This window comes from Dipodomys spectabilis, unplaced genomic scaffold, assembly GCF_019054845.1.
Source record: "Dipodomys spectabilis isolate Male_0828 unplaced genomic scaffold, ASM1905484v1 ptg000075l, whole genome shotgun sequence".
NCBI lineage: Eukaryota > Metazoa > Chordata > Mammalia > Rodentia > Heteromyidae > Dipodomys > Dipodomys spectabilis.
In genome coordinates, this window is record NW_024870752.1 from 13,647,403 (window position 1) to 13,663,451 (window position 16,049).

The following is a 16,049-nucleotide window of genomic DNA, read 5'->3' on the forward strand; positions in this document are numbered from 1 at the left end:
CGTTTCTGGAACTCCGGGTTGGTGATGAGAGTTTGTTCTTCGTAGGACTTTGATATCTTAAACTTCACGACTGGCAGTTGATGACTTACACGCCCAGAACCGCATCAGTTGCACCCGTAGAAGAGTTGCTGAGAGAGTTGAGACACACTGGGACCTTTACGTACATTTAAAAAAAAATTAGCATACACAAAGTATCTGTTTAGTTACCCGAGATTGTTGAAGGGAGCAGAAGGAACAGGAGAAACTGGTGTCTTTTCCTGGGGCCCGTGTGGAACACGTTGACCTCTTTTAGGACATTCAGGCTCAGAAGTTTTCAGTTTTAACGGCTAGTAAGAAGTTTAAGTCATACACTTTTAGGTGATTTGGTGTGGGGCGTAACAAAATGCGCATACAAGTTACTTCCCCAAGTTGTTAATACTTAACCATTATAGGGTGAGGATCACGTTGTAGTCATTAATAAATTTTAACAATTCAAATAACCGTTCAACAAACTTTTATAATCTATAAATAAGTTTATTTACTACGTTTTTTTTTTTAATGCGGGTGTTTATTTTATTGCTGCCGGCTTTACTGTAGTTGTGAACTTCAGGTTATTTTAGCACAGAAGAGAAGCTATTAAAACTTTTCATTGCATTTTGGGATTTCTGTTAGGTTTGTCCTGAATGACATATGGATACCTCTGTTTTTTGTTTTTTTAAGAAAAATTGTTAAAACGCCTAAGGATCTGTAAGTCTAGGACTTAATTACGTACCCTAGTGCAGGGTGACTGGTACCTTTTCTGTCAGAGTACAGTGTTTCCAAGAGTCAGCTAGTCTTGCAAGCATATTTTTCCCCCATTAAGCCGATATTTTTCCCCCATTAAATGTCTTGGAATCGTACCTTAGCAACTTAGTTATTTGCTGTTTAAATTAGCAGCAATTGTATAGTGTATTCTTAGTTCCTCAAAGATGAAAGATATATTCTTTGCTCTTTTGGAACGTCAAAGTAAGAGTTAAAAGCTTATGAAGGGATTAATGAAATCTAATGTACCATGAAATATGGATGCCAAAAATGCTCTAAAACAGAAATGAGGAAACACCTGCAAATTACAAAGAGGATTGAGATGTACTTCAGGAAATGAATATGAATGCAGTTTAGAATGAGGGTACCTGTTGAGGGTTTTTAGTTGTTTTGGGAGGGGATCCTCAGAGCTTTTTATTTATTTTTTGAGTCCAGTCGTGGGGCCTGAACTCTGGGCCTGGGCGCTGTCCCTCTGCTCTTCAGCTCAAGGCTAGTGCTCTACCACTTGAGCCACAGCGCCACATCCGGCTTTTCTCTTTTTGCTTATGTGGTGCTGAGGAATTGAACCCAGGGTCTCAGGCATGCAAGGCAAGCGCTCGACCGCTGAGCCACCTTCCCAGCCCAGAGCTTTTTATTTTTGATAAGTGTATGGATAAAACAGTCAAGGTGGGGTTCTTTTCTAAAATACTGTCATTTTTTATCTTTGTTGTCAGACACTGGCAACATGGCCAAGTTTAGAAGGATATATTTTCAGCCCCTTTTTTCTATAGTTTCATCTCAGTGGAGATGCTGTAACAGTAAATACAGTGATTCCTCACCTATCACAGGAGTTACTGATCCAGAGACCTCCCAATAGGTGAAAATCCATGAAGTAGCAGCATTATATTTAGTTGACCTTTGCTATATATGTGGATATAAATGTATATAATAAGATGTATTCCAGTCTGTTTATTCATGTTCCCTGCAGCCCCTCACGACAGTCTGTGACACCAGTATGCTAATACAGTATCTGTGACACCAGTATGCTAATACTGTCTATCCATCCAGCTGTAAATTAATGAAATTTGAAGTATTTGGTTATGTATAGCATATTTGAAAGCTCATTTTCAGGAGATGAGCAGAAGTTCCTTTTTGTAAGAATATTCTAAAGTTTAGGGTTTTTTTTTAGTCATGGGACTTGAACTCTGGGCCTGGGTGCTGTCCCTCAGCTCTTTAGCTCAAGGCTAGTGCTCTGCCACTTGAGCCACGGCGCCACTTCCAGTTTTCTGGTGGTTAATTGGAGATAAGAGTCTCACAGACTTTCCTGCCCAGGCTGGCTTTGAACGGTGATCCTCAGATCTCAGCCACCTGAGTAGCTAGGATTACAGGAGTGAGCCACCAACACCCAGCTGTTTTTTCCACTTTTTATTAGCATACAATAGTTGTACAAAGGGGGTTTCACTTTGACATTTCCCCATATGCATATATTACATCCCAGTCAACCTCACCCCCTCCATCACAATCTGAATTTTTAGAACTTCAATTAAGTTGGTAAATGTAGTTTATTTTCATCTATTCCATATTTAGTAAAGAGGATAGTCTTGTATATATTATTCAGAAAAGCAGAAGATATATTTTAAAAATTAGAAGCAAAAATTGTGAAATGGGTATAATAGTTTTAGAAATTCTGCTAGAGTATGGAATAAAAAACTAAGTGAGTTGAGCAGGTCATTGATAACTTTTCCCCATCTTAAAAATAGGAATAATCAAGCTGGATAACCAGTAGCTCACTCCTGTAATCTTAGCTACTCAGGAGGCTGAGATCTGAGGATTGTGGTTCAAAGCCAGCCTATGCAGGCAAGACTGAGACTCTTATTTCCAATTAACTACCAGAAAACCAGAGTGGTGTGGCTTAAAGTGGTAGAGTACTAGCCTTAACTGCAAAAGCTCAGGGACAGGTCCCGGCCCTGAGTTCAAGCCCCAAGACCAGCAAAAAACTAAAATAAAAAAAAATAGGAGGGCTGGGAAGGTGGCTCCGTGGTAGAGTGCTTGCCCTGCATTCATGAGGCCTTGGGTTCAATTCCTCAGCACCACATAAGCAGAAAAAGCCAGGAGTGGTGCTGTGGCTCAAGTGGTAGAGCACTAGTCTTGAGTTAAGAGCTGACGGACAGGGCCCAGGCCCAGAGTTCAGGCCCATGACCAACCAAAAAAAAGAAAAAAAAGGAATAATCATATTTCCTTATTATGTTATTATGTATTCCCATTAATGATTTTTCAGATGTAAAATATTCTTGATACTTTTCTCATTGTTAAGGTATTATTCAAAGCCAGGCACTGGTGGCTCACACCTGTAATCCTAGCTACTCAGGAGGCTATCTTAGGATCACCGTTCAAAGCCAGCCTGGGCAGGAAAAGTCCGTGAGACTCTGATCTCCAGTTCACCACCAGAAAACTGGAAGTGGCTCTGCGGCTCAAGTGGCAGAGCACTAGCCTTGAACTGAAGAGTTCAGGACAGTGCCCAGACCCAGAGTTCAAGCCCCATGACTGACCAAAAAAAAAAAAAAAAAGGATATTGTTCAATATTCCTAAATATAGAGACAAAACAAGCATATGCTTATTTAGTATAATTTAAATGATAGAGTCTGCTTTTATTATAATTTATATAATATAGCATTTGCTGCTTTTAACTTTCAACATGAATTCAGGCCATAAAGGGCATGGGTTGCATTTCTTTCAGTATATATTTTGAGAAATAGAAGAACCATGAGGATTTGGTCATTTTGTCACCTTAAAATTAGGTTAGTTGGGTACCAGTGGCTCACACCTATAATCCTAGCTGCTTAGGAGGCTGAAATCTGAGGATCTCAGTTCAAAGCCGGTTTGGGCTGGAAAGTCCATGAAATTCTAATCTCCAGTTAACACCCAGAAAACCAGAAGTGGCATTGTGGCTCAAAGTGGTAGAATGCTAGCCTTCAGCAAAAGCTCAGGGACAGTGCCTAGGCCCTGAGTTCAAGTCCTATGACCTGGGGAAGGGGGTGTTGGAATTCCAACTTACTGGGAGTCTAGTAAACATAAATCTTTATTATGTTGTTCTAACTTCTGATTGGTCTTCATAAATACTATGACTGTGTTTCTGTGACTTTTTTTTATGGTCATATGTACATGCATTTATCGAAATGGTGGACGTTCATACTGCTTTTTTTTTTTTTTTACAATATTTCTTATACTGTTTATGATAGCTTGACAAATGCCTTGCTTGTCGTTTGACAAGAAATGTACTTCCTACTTAACATAACTGTAACCCCTCTGTACATCACCTTGACAATAAAAAAAAAAGTCTTGCTTGTAGGGTGTTTAGATATGTCCCAAATTTATTCTGTCATAAATAACTTTGTTAGAATGCATTTAGCAGGAAATATTTTGTTTCTACAAACTATGTGAAAGGCAAAAGGCAGTTTTATAGCAACATTTAATATTACCAGATATCTTTTAAGAAAAATAGGTTTGATTCACAGGGCCCTAGTTAAGTAATAGCTTGTATTTCCACATATTTTAACTTTCTTTCAGTTCAGTAATTATGTGATAGCCAAAATATTTTGGTGCATTACTTTCTGGGGTATTGAGGTTTCTGTGTCTTCTTTTTTTTCTTCTTATATTTGCTTTATTGTTTTTGAAACAATACTAATAATGAGCTCTGAGATTCTTTTCCTGTATCATCTGCTTCTCTTTTTACAATTGAGGGACAAAATGTTACTTTAAAAAGTAGAATAAAGCTCTGGTCAGAAGTAAGTAATGTGGGGGGGGGACTGGGAGAAAAATGAGGGAGTGGGTAACAAGGTATTCAATACCTTACTTATGGAACTGTAACTCCTTTGTACATCACCTTGACAATAAAATTAAAATTTAAAAAAATAGCTAGATCTTCATAGGATAAGATAGACAATTCCATTTCATCTGGAAAAGTTTTGATTAAGTTAGCTGCTGCTAACTTGAGTGTGATAGATCTCAAGTGTGTTTACTAGCACTCTGAGGCTAACCATTGAAGATTAGTGAGCATTTGTTGATTTTAACTTTCAAGTAATCATTGGCTCCTCAACATGAATTCAGGATTAAAAACTAAAAATAGCATAAACTCTTCAAAACATCTGCCACTCTTACTGTTTGATATGTAGATCATGTTCTTGGATGAAAGAATAAGATTTTATTTCCTGTGCTACAGGGAAAAGGAACTATATAATCCCACATGGTTAGCAGCAACAAAAACCTTTAAATGAGTTAAACAACTGTTTTTTGTACCAGTACCTGGATTTGAACTCAGGGCCTTCCATTTTCTCGGCCAGCTTATCAGTTGAACCGTACCTCTCCAACCCTGCTTTTTAGTGGTTACTTTTGAGATGGAGTCTTGTGGACTTCGGCCTCAAACCAGTCTTCTGGATCTTAGCTTCCTACATAGCTAGATTATAGGTGTGGGCCACAAGCAGCTCCTAGATACCACTTTTTTTCTTAAGCTGCAACTTTTTGATGAAAGAAAACTTACTCAGGCTGGGCACCGGTGACTCATGCCTGTAATCCTAGCTACTCAGGAGGCTGAGATCTGAGGATCCCAATTCAAAGCCAGCCTGGGCAGGAAAGTCCATGAGACTTTAACCACCAAAAAACTGGGGCAAGAAGATGGAGCTTTGAAACCTGCCTGGTCTACAAAGAAAGCAAGATCCTGACATAAGATAAGAAGAGGGATAGATAAGAAGACAAATTACTTGGTTGGTAATGGAGGGTAATGGTAAATTAGATATATGAGAATGTTATTCTGACATTGGTTTTAAAATGTGAAATTGAGGGCTGGGAAGTTGGCTCAGTGGTAGAGTGCTTGCCTCGCATGCATGAGGTCCTGGGTTCGATTCCTCAGCACCACATAAGCAGAAAAAAAAAGCCGGATGTGGCGCTGTGGCTCAAGTGGTAGAGCTCTAGCCTTGAGCTGAAGAGCTGAGGGATAGTACCCAGCCCAGAGTTCAGACCCCACGACCGGATACCCCCCCCCCCCCAAAAAAAAAAATGAAATTGAGATTGAAAGGAAGTGGTGTGGCATAGCCTAAGAGAGGAGTAGAGAATAAGCCCAGGAGGAATGGTATCTGGACTTCAAAGACTAGTGCCTGAAGCTAATTTTACCTTAGCAAAGATAAAGCACTGGAAATGTTTTTGTCAATGGTGTTAATAAAGTCTATATGTAATGTGTGTAAAGCTAGTCTTAAAGTTATATGACAGCAAAAAATTAACTTGGTCATGGACAAATTCACACACAGAAAAATACACATATATACATACCTTTTTAATTTTTGTGTGTGTGTGTCCTTTGCCGGTCTTTGGTGTTGTCCCTTAGCTTTTTGCTCAAGGCTAGTGTTCTACCACTTGAGCCACAGTTCTGCTTCAGCTTTTTGGTGCTTACTTGGAAATAAGAGTCTATGAACTTTCCTACCCAGGTTGCTTAGAACCCTGATCTTCAGATCTCAGTGTCCTGAATAGGAATATAGGTTTGAGCCACTGGTGCCCAGCTGTTTGTGTGTGCATGTGCATGCATGCTATACTGGGGCTTGGACTCAGAGCCTAGGTGCTGTCCCTTAGCTTTACCACTGAAGGCTAGGGCTCTACTCCTTGAGCCATACCTCCACTTCCAGCCTTTTGATGATTGGCTAGAGGTAAGAGTCTCATGGACTTTGCTGCCAGGTCTAACTTTGAAACACAATCCTCAAATCTCACCTACCTAACTAGCTAGGATTACAGATATGATCTACCACCATCCATCTAAAAAAAACCTGTATTTTAATAAAAACATAGTAAAGACATGAAAAGTCTCATTGAAAATTGTGTACATATGGACAGAAATGCTACTGAAGAGTAACACTGTTATTCTATACTTCTGCAAAACTTTGGAGGTCTAAATGTTGAATTTTGCTGTAATGCTGGACAATGGACAACATAGTTGTTGATACATATATAGCTGTACATAGGAAAGTACATCACAGTCCCAAGAAAAAGTAGCTGTCATGCTCAAGGAGGGTAGGCAGTTTGGGGGTAGAGGCACACTGCTTAGTGGTAAACAAACACAGACTCTTGAGTTCAAACCCCAATACTATACTACCAAAAAAGAAAAAATCAGTTTTGAAGGATTTTGACTCTCAAGAGATAAGAAAGAAGTCAGTCAAAAATAGTTTTCTTTCACCCTGATACTCCTGGAGCCAAAAGATAATCTGTGAAATCTCAGGGAGGTCCTCACAAGCTAAGCAGAACTACTTGTGTTGTCCTTTGGGGAGACACTTTTGCCCTGAATTTCTTTGACCTTGAACAGTGTCCTAAAACTATATATGCCCTCAGATCTTTGAAAGTTGTATTTTGTCTCAGGCCCTCTTACAGATTAGTTTTAAGAGATACTTATATTTTAGGATTGAAGAGATACTTTCTATACTTTCTAGGTTTTAAGAAATACCTAGAAAGCAAGGTTCATTGATGGAGTAGGCATCCAAAACCTGCTCAATGATTAGGTTGGTAGGACTCTCAAGAGTTGTTCTTTTCTTTTTTACCTGTCTGGGAAGAAGTAGAATATTATTTATTGTGAGGGAGAATTACAAGAAAATCAAATGCGAAAAAGCCTATTAAGTTTTATTGGTGTCTGGCCACTCTCATTTGCTTATGTTTTGTCAATGGCTGCTTTCACTGTGGGTGCAGACAGTGACAGCATGTCCTCCAGTGCTTAAAATATTTATTCTCTGCCATTTATAGAAAAAGTTTGAAACCCCTGGGTAGATACTAGGGTTATTTTCAGAAATAGATTATGGTGGCTATAGTAAAAATGTTAAGATGTATTATAAAAATGGTACTCAGCAGCATGGTGTTCTTCCTCTTTCTGTGTTATCCATTTCAGCACTGTGATTACTTAAATATAACTAAAATTAAACAAAAGTTAAAATTCAGTTCTTCAGCCTCATTAACCACATCTTGAGTGCCTACTACTTTCTAGGTGCCCAATAGCTACGTGTGGCTAGTCTTGCCATACTCAACAGCACAGGTGAAGAACATCTTTATCTGTTGGACTGCTGTAAGCACAAAGTACCCTGGGCCAGGCCCTATTCTTTCTGTTTGGGGGACTGTATTGGTATTTAAACTCAAGATGCCTCTGTTGTCTAGGCAGGCAAGCGTCCTCTTGAGTCAGCTCAGTTTTTTGTTTTGGCTGTTAGTCATATAAAGTCTAAAGTTTTTGCCCTGATGGGTCTCAGACGACATTCCTCTCCATCTCCACCTTCTGAATAGCTGGAATTACAAGTATGAGCCATCACACTTAGCCTCAGGTATCTCAGAGCTGCTTGAAATTGGGATTATTTCCTTCATTCTAGATAAGAATTTTGAAGTAAAGGGAAGTAAGTAACTTTGGCCAACTGATGTCAGTAAGCATTTAAGCCCAGACAGCCTAACTTCCAAAAACAAGGTTTGTAAATATGTGCCTATTTGCAGTTAGAGTGATCTAGCTTTTGTGAACTGCAAACATGAGTTGTATAGAATTTAATAAGTAGTTCAATTCCTTATTTGGGAAAAAACCTAGAAATGTGAACCAGATTAGCTTCTTCGGGATCTTTCTGCATTCATTAAGGTATGTTAAATAGAATGTTTGAATTCTGATATATCTTCATAGCAGTGTCACCCCTTCTAATTAGTGAAAATTATTTAGGCAGAATAAGCTGTCAACTGGGAATTTTGCCTTCACAACAGTTACATGTATTTGTGTTAATTATTCATGTGTGCTGTAATGTTGGAGTGTCTTGTCCCCATCATCTTTTTAGCTAAAATGACCAGTAATACAGTCTGGAATATTTCATGCCAAGAGACACTGTTTTTTTTGTGTGTTGAAGGCAAGAGTATAGCAAATGGGTTGTAATTCCATTTGAGTAGAATTGTAGGATGTTCATGGACAAGTATATACAAAAGCTGATGTCTTTCATTGTAAATCATGAATATTGGATACACAGTGTAATTGGTAAATACTGCAGTGTCCACTTTCCTTGTTCTTTTACTTTTTGGTTTAGCAAGTTTTTAGTATCTGATGTGTTAGGCACTGTTTGGAATACTTTATAAAGCTAATATGTAATCTGCATATCCCTAGGAGATGAATATTGTGATCTCCATTTTGAAGATAAGGACACTGAAGCATTTGTGGGGAAACTTAGGTGTTAAGTAATTTGACAAAAATCTTACAATTAGTAACTAGCACTAGAATATCTCCTCTTGATTTTGGTATTGAAGACTGGTGAGAACACAAGTTAATGAAATCAACATGATAGCTGTGGCTTTTATGACATTTCAGAGAGTCTCCTGATCAAGTCCAGAAATAGCCACAGGAGTCTAACTCTGTAAAAAAAAAAATACTTGTCCTGCCGGGCACTGGTGGCTCATGCCTGTAATCTTAGCTACTCAGGAGGCTGAGATCTGAGGATCGTGGTTCAAAGCCAGCCGAGGCAGGATAGTACTTGAGACTCTTCTCTCCAGTAAACCACTAGAAAACCGGAAGTCGCGCTGTGGCTCAAGTGGTAGAGCGCTCACCTTGAGCTGAAGAGAAGCAGGGACAGCACCCAAGTAAAGAGTTCAAGCTCCACGACTGGCCAAAAAAAAAAAAACAAAAAACAAAAAAAACCACTTGTCCTGGTCAGTAGCTCCTATTTAATGATTTTTTTTTTAGATAGCCCCAAAAGTATTTCAGGGCACAAATCAGCTATTAACTTCTTCAATTAGTGAATTCTGTTGTGAATCAACAAACTCCATTTGAGAAGTTGGGTAACGGTTGATCTATACCTAGAAGAAATGTGGGGAGCTTCAGTAGGAAGATTAGTTTAAATTACCCCATATTTCCCAGGAAGTTGATACTGCTTTTCACCCCCTCATTGTTGAACTTAATCTATTCATTGTGAATATCTTCAGTGTTACTACCTTGATGTACAGCATTCTCAAATTGATCAGGACTTCCCTCCAAAGTTGGACCATGTAGCACTGTGAGTGCTTGGCACTTAAGAGTGTACATGCTCATGTAATTGTATTTATAGTATAGTTGATTTAGAAATTTCTGACCAAAACTTGGCAGCATTTCTTGGTTGCAGTGAAGGTTAAAAAAAAGTTTTAAAATATAAATTATTTTTGCTTCATAGAATGAAATATTGAACTTGGAAACTAGTTTTTAAAAAATGCATTTGCTTAGCAAGTACAATGTCTTGGGTTCAGTCCCCAGGACCAAAAAGGAAACACACACACACACCCTCCCACATACACCATCACACACACCATCATCCCTCATCATAAAAGAAATGCAAATCAAAACAACTCAGATTCTCAACCCAATTAACATTGTGAATTCGAACAGCAACAAATGTTGGTAGGGATTTGGGGACAGAGGAACCCTATTGCACTGTTGGTGAGAATATAAACTCTTGACAGCAATCTGGAGGTTGCTCAAAAAACTAAACATAGATCTTTCCTATGACCCAGCCATACTCCAGAGCATCTACCCAGAACACCATGAACCAGGATATCATAAAGACACCTGCATATCCATGTTCATTGCTGCACTATTCACAATAGCCAAGGTATGGAAACAGCCCCACAATAAATGAGTGGATCCAAAACCTGTGTTACCTATACACAATGGAATTTTACACAGCCAGTAGAAAGAATAAAATAATGTTATATGTAGGGAAATGGCTGGAACTAGAACAAATCATGTTAAGTGAGGTAAGCCAATCTCGGAGCTACAAATGGCACGTTTTTCTCTGATATAGGAAATTAGATCTGAAATACATTAGGATATGATAAATTATACAGAATACTAAATACAATGAAAAGAGAATACTCTTAGGAAACAAAAAGGTGCAAATACCTACATGCCTTTTTATATAAAATTATATATAGATATATATCTAGGTAGACAGACAGATAGATAGATCCATCTCAAAGCTGGGTTCTGGTGGCTTATGCCTGTAATCCTAGCTACTCAGGAGGCTGAGATCTGAGGATCACAATTTAAAGCCAGCTGGAGCAGAAAAGTCCATGAGACTCTTGTCTCCAGGTAACAACCAGAAAACCAGAAGTGGCACTGTGGCTAAAGTGGTAAATCACTTACCTTAAGCTGAAGAGCTCAGGGACAATGCCCAGGCCCAGAGTTCAAGCCCCACTACTAACAAAAAAATAAATAAAATAATATGTATATATTGAAACTCCAAGATTTGGAAATGAGATCTATTTTTTCAATTTTTAAAATTTTTATTTTTTATTCTGTTGATGACTATCTATTCTTTATGTATGGTATATTCACGTGTATATCTTCTGGAGGGTGTGAAGGAGTGCATAGAATTCAAGGGGAAAGGTGAAAAAGTGCAACAGTGGAGATCACTTAACACCAATGAAAAGTGAACTGTACAATAAAAAATAGCAGTGAACTATTCAGGTAAACTACTACCTGACTCATGTTATTGTAATCCCTCTGTACATTACCTTTATAATAACAGTGTAAAAAAATATATATATATATTACTGTAATAAATGCTTTTAGGTGATTTAGAAAACATTGGAAACATATAACTCTGAAAGTTACTTTGGTATATTTTTAATGTATATACATACATTAAAGAGGATAGCTTAAAATTGGTTGCAAATTATGAAGCTTCGCATTTCAGTTTGTCAATATTTTTCAGTTCCAAACATGACTTGTCTACCTCTAGTTTTTTTAATGTTTGATTATGATTCTCTTTTCTCATTTTCAGGCTGAAATAGAGTTATTTGTGAACAGGCTTGATTCGGTGGAATCTGTTCTCCCTTATGAATATACAGCGTAAGTTTTTGGCTTGTTTTTTTATATGAATTTTATGCATCTCAGGATTTTGTGCATTTAGAACTTTTTGTTTTCTCTCTAGAGTTAGGGATAAATTTATATGTGGTGGTTTTCTTTTGTTTTGTTTTTTGGTCGGTCGTGGGGCTTGAACTCTGGGCTTGGGTGCTGTCCCTACGCTCTCAGCTCAAGGCAAGCACTCTACCACTTGAGCCACAGCGCCAATTCCAGTTTTCTAGTGGTTTACTAGAAATAAAGAGTCTCATGGACTTTCCTTTCCGGGCTGGCTTTGAACCACGATCCTCAGATCTCAGCCTCCTGAGTAGCTAGGATTATAGACATGAGCCACCAGCGGCCAGCTATGAAACAGTTTCTAAATGTTAGTTAGCTTCCAGTTTATTTGCTGCTTAAGAATTTTAACAAAATATGTATTTGCCATAGAAAAAAGTATACACAAAAAGACTGCCCTATAAGAGCCTATATGAAGAAGAGAATACAAAATTTATGAATGGAAGTTCTGTAATTTATATCACTCTTGGAATCTTAAATGCTCTTTCTAATTTTTATCTACCAAAATAAAGAACCATTCCTATTTGAATCTTTGCGGATATTCTTTTCAGAAAACTCAGTGGATTTTTTTATATCCAAGAGGTAGAGATGTACCTTTGGGGAGTCCAGCCCCAATTTTCTTGCTCTTGAGATTTGCTTTCCTCTTAGGAATCTCAGTATTCTGTTGTCATTACTGTACTGGCCTTACCTATAACTCCTAATGTCATTTCAGGGTGACCACAAAGCTGCCCTTTAGTTTTCTATGGCAAAGTTGAAATTAGACTGTAACACTGAAATACAAAACTTAAAGTGCATTGGTAATACAAGAAGATTGCAGGGAGAGAACCATGTAGTTGGCTGAACATGCTTCTGTACCTGTTGAATTCCCAGAGGGTCTTTCTAGCTGAGCTGCTTTTACTGAGGCATGGTAGTCAGTATCCTAGGGTGGTGCAGGGTGGTACAGGTAAACTTGATACATCTTCCTGAAATGGTTTTTTGTTTTGTTTTTGTTTTTTTTCTTGGTACTGGTTCTATGCTTGAATTCTGGGTTTGGGTATTATTCCTGAGATTTTTGTGCTCAAGATCAGTGCTCTACCACTTGTACAACAGCTCCATGTTGGCAGAGAGAGAGAGAGAGTTAGTTTAACTGGAGGTAAGAGTCTCATGGACTTTCCTGCCCAAACTGGCTTTGAACTGTGATCCCCAGATCTCAGCCTCTTGAGTAGCTAGGATTACAGCTGTGAGCCACTGGCACCTGGCTTGAAATGTTATTTCAACAGAAAGACTTGGCATAGAAAGTCATAACAAAAGGAGTGTCAGCAGGTACCTGTGCTTCATGTCTGCAAGAGGCTGAGATCTAAGGATCACAGTTTAAAGCCAGCCTGAAATTCATGAGAGGTTTTTTGTTTTGTTTTGGTTTGGTTTTTTTTTGGTTGGTTGTGGGGCTTAAACTGTAGCCCTGGGCACTATCCCTGAGCTCTTCAGTTCAAGCCACAGCACCAGCTTCCAGCTTTTTCTGTTTATGTGGTGCTGAGGGATTGAACCCAGGGCCTCATGCATGAGAGACAAGCACTCTACTGCTGAGCCACCTTCCTAGCCCCTTATGAGACTCTTTATCTCTAATAAACCACCAAAAAACCAAAAGTAGAGCTGTGGCTCACGTAGTAGAGCACTAGCCTGTGAGCATAAAAGCTTGAGGAAGTGCCCAGGCCCAGTGTTCAAGCTCCAAGACTGACACCAAAAACTGGTGGGAGAATACTCTATAAATTTGCTTGGAGAATAAAATTGTAAATGATTTTATAACTGGTGTGAGGAAAAGTAAAGTATAACTTGTTGATTTTTGTTAAAATCCTCTAATTTCCATTTCAATAAAATATTTTTTAAAAGTGTTATTTAGACACGAGCGTATTCTGAGGAATAATCTATAATGTTTTGTTTGGGGGAAGTTGTGGTATATGGGACTTTGTTTATTTATTTATTTATTTATTTATTTGGGGGGGGGGGGTCTGGTCGTGGGGCCTGAACTCTGGGCCTGGGCACTGTCCCTCAGCTCTTCAGCTCAAGGCTAGCGCTCTACCACTTGAGCCACAGCGCCACCTCCGGCTTTTTTCTTTTTGCTTATGTGGTGCTGAGGAATCGAACCCAGGGCCTCATACATGCAAGGCAAGCACTCTACCACCGAGCCACCTTCCCAGCCCGTATATGGGACTTTGATTTTTTTTTTTTTTTTTGGTTGGTCATGGGACTTGAACTCTGGGCCTGAGCGCTGTCCCTCAGCTCTTCAACTCAAGGCTAGCGCTCTACCACTTGAGCTACAGCACCACTTCCCGTTTTCTGGTGGTTTATTGGAGATACGAGTTTCACGAACTTTCCTGCCCAGCCTGGCTTTGAACTGGGATCCTCAGATCTCAGCCTCCTGAGTAGTTAGGATTACAGGCGTGAGCCACCAGCACCCAGCATAAAAATATTTCTTATATAGCTATAATCTTTCAATGTTAGTCATATGATTCATATTTCATTGTTTTTCTTTTTAAAATTTGCATATTCTTTTCTCAGGTTTGATTTTTGCCAAGCTTCAGAAGGAAAACGCCCATCTGAAAATCTTGGTCAGGTATTATTTGGGGAAAGAATTGAACCCTCACCATACAAGGTTTGTATTTAATTTTACATAAAAATTCTCTAGTCACAGGTTTTTGTTGCTGTTTGTTGTTGTCGTTTTTTTATAGTACTGGATTTGAATTGCTTGCTAGACAAGTGCTCCACCACTTGAGCATACCTCTAGATCTATTTTTTGCTGGATATTTTGGAGATAGAATCTAGTGAAGTTTCCTGCCCAGGCTGGCATCTACCTTGATCCTTCAGATTTTAGCTTCCTAGACAGTGTTAGATTTTGACTTTTTGGATTTTTTTTTTAAAAGAAATACCTAGGATAACTTATCTCTTCAAGGTAAGGGACAGTTTATTTCTTTTGTATCCGTGAATAGTTTCTTAAAGCTACAGTTTAAAGGAATACTTTTTCTTCTTATTACATGTTAAGTCTGTCCTGTAGAATTTTTATACAACTAGTGTTACAAGTGATAAAGAAGTCACATAAAGGACAATATTTAGACATCTTCCCCTTCCCCCCCTTCCATGTACATCTTATAGGATGACCAGCCACTTAACTTTTTTTACAAAAGATTGGGACAACTTTTTTTGTTCCCATTTATTTTTTAGCAGTATCTATAAATTTACTCTGTTTCCAGGGATAACACTGCCTGCTCTTCCCTAGTGTTTTGGTTTGTTTGTTTGTTTTTTGACAGTCATCAGAATTGAATCTGGGCCTAGGTGCTGTCCCTGAGTTTTTTTGCACAAGACTAGTGCTCTACAGTTTTGAGCCACAGTGTCACTTCCAGTTTTCAGGTGCTTAATTGCGATAAGAGTTTCATGGACTTTCCTGCCCAGGGCTGGCTTGAACCTCGATCCTCACATTTCAGCCTCCTGAGGAGCTAGGATTACGGGTGTGAGACACTGGCACCCAGCAGCCTTCTTTTTTTTGAAAGCTTATCTGTTTCAACCATTGAAAATAATTTGGAATATCAGTACTGAGGTTTGAACTTAGGCCTCACTCTTAACAGGTAGGTCCTCTACCATTTGAGCCACACCTTCACTCAGATAGTTATCACCAGTTGACTTTGTATAATATAAGGTGTTATCCTCAAAATAGGTACTTCATTTCTAGTCTTGGTGGTACATAGCTGTATCCCAGTTACTTGGGAAGTTAGGAGGCAGTAGAATTTGGGTTCAAGGCCAATCCAGGCACAGTTATGTAAAACCCTATCTTCAAAATAAAATAGAAGAGTTGGTGACATATTCAAGTGAGTTCAGTCCATAGTATTGCAAAAAATAAAAATTATATATATACATATGCCCATATGTATGTGCATGTATATTATCCTGTTATCTCCCAGAATTATTTTTCCTTTTAAATCTATTATCTTTTAAGCTTGCTATCTTTCCACATTGCTGTCCTGGTCATTTTATATCTGTTCTCTTATTACATAAAAAGTAAAGTAGTTTATAATAATAACATTACTATATACAAAATTAAATGGTATAGAAAATAAAATGAAGTCTCTCTTCTCCCCCAGTTCTACTTCAGTTTCTTGTTAATCTTTCCTGAGAAATTCCATATACCTACAAGTTTATGTAAATATAATTAGATTTGCTTATTTACATTTTAATGTATTCTGCTCTTCTCATTGTTCCTTTACCTTGTTGCCTGTGTATCTGGGCACATGAAAACATGCATTGTAATAGCTTTAGCTTGACTCTAGGTTTTATTCCTCTGTCTGACCACTGCCTCTCCTGTCTTGTAGTTCCTCCCTTTGTGACTAAGACCCTT

The 16,049-nt window shown here is 38.5% G+C and overlaps 1 protein-coding gene across 2 annotated transcripts in view; it reads left to right on the forward strand.

Moving 5' to 3' along the window:
- The window catches only part of Tm9sf2 (transmembrane 9 superfamily member 2), a 58,757-nt gene that overhangs the window by 794 nt on the left and 41,914 nt on the right, over nucleotides 1-16,049 (forward strand). For both annotated transcript variants that reach the window (XM_042682637.1, XM_042682638.1), the window contains exons 2-3: nucleotides 11,553-11,620; nucleotides 14,222-14,315. In XM_042682637.1, the coding sequence (XP_042538571.1) occupies nucleotides 11,553-11,620; nucleotides 14,222-14,315 (162 nt within the window). The remainder of the gene's footprint in view (nucleotides 1-11,552; nucleotides 11,621-14,221; nucleotides 14,316-16,049) is intronic.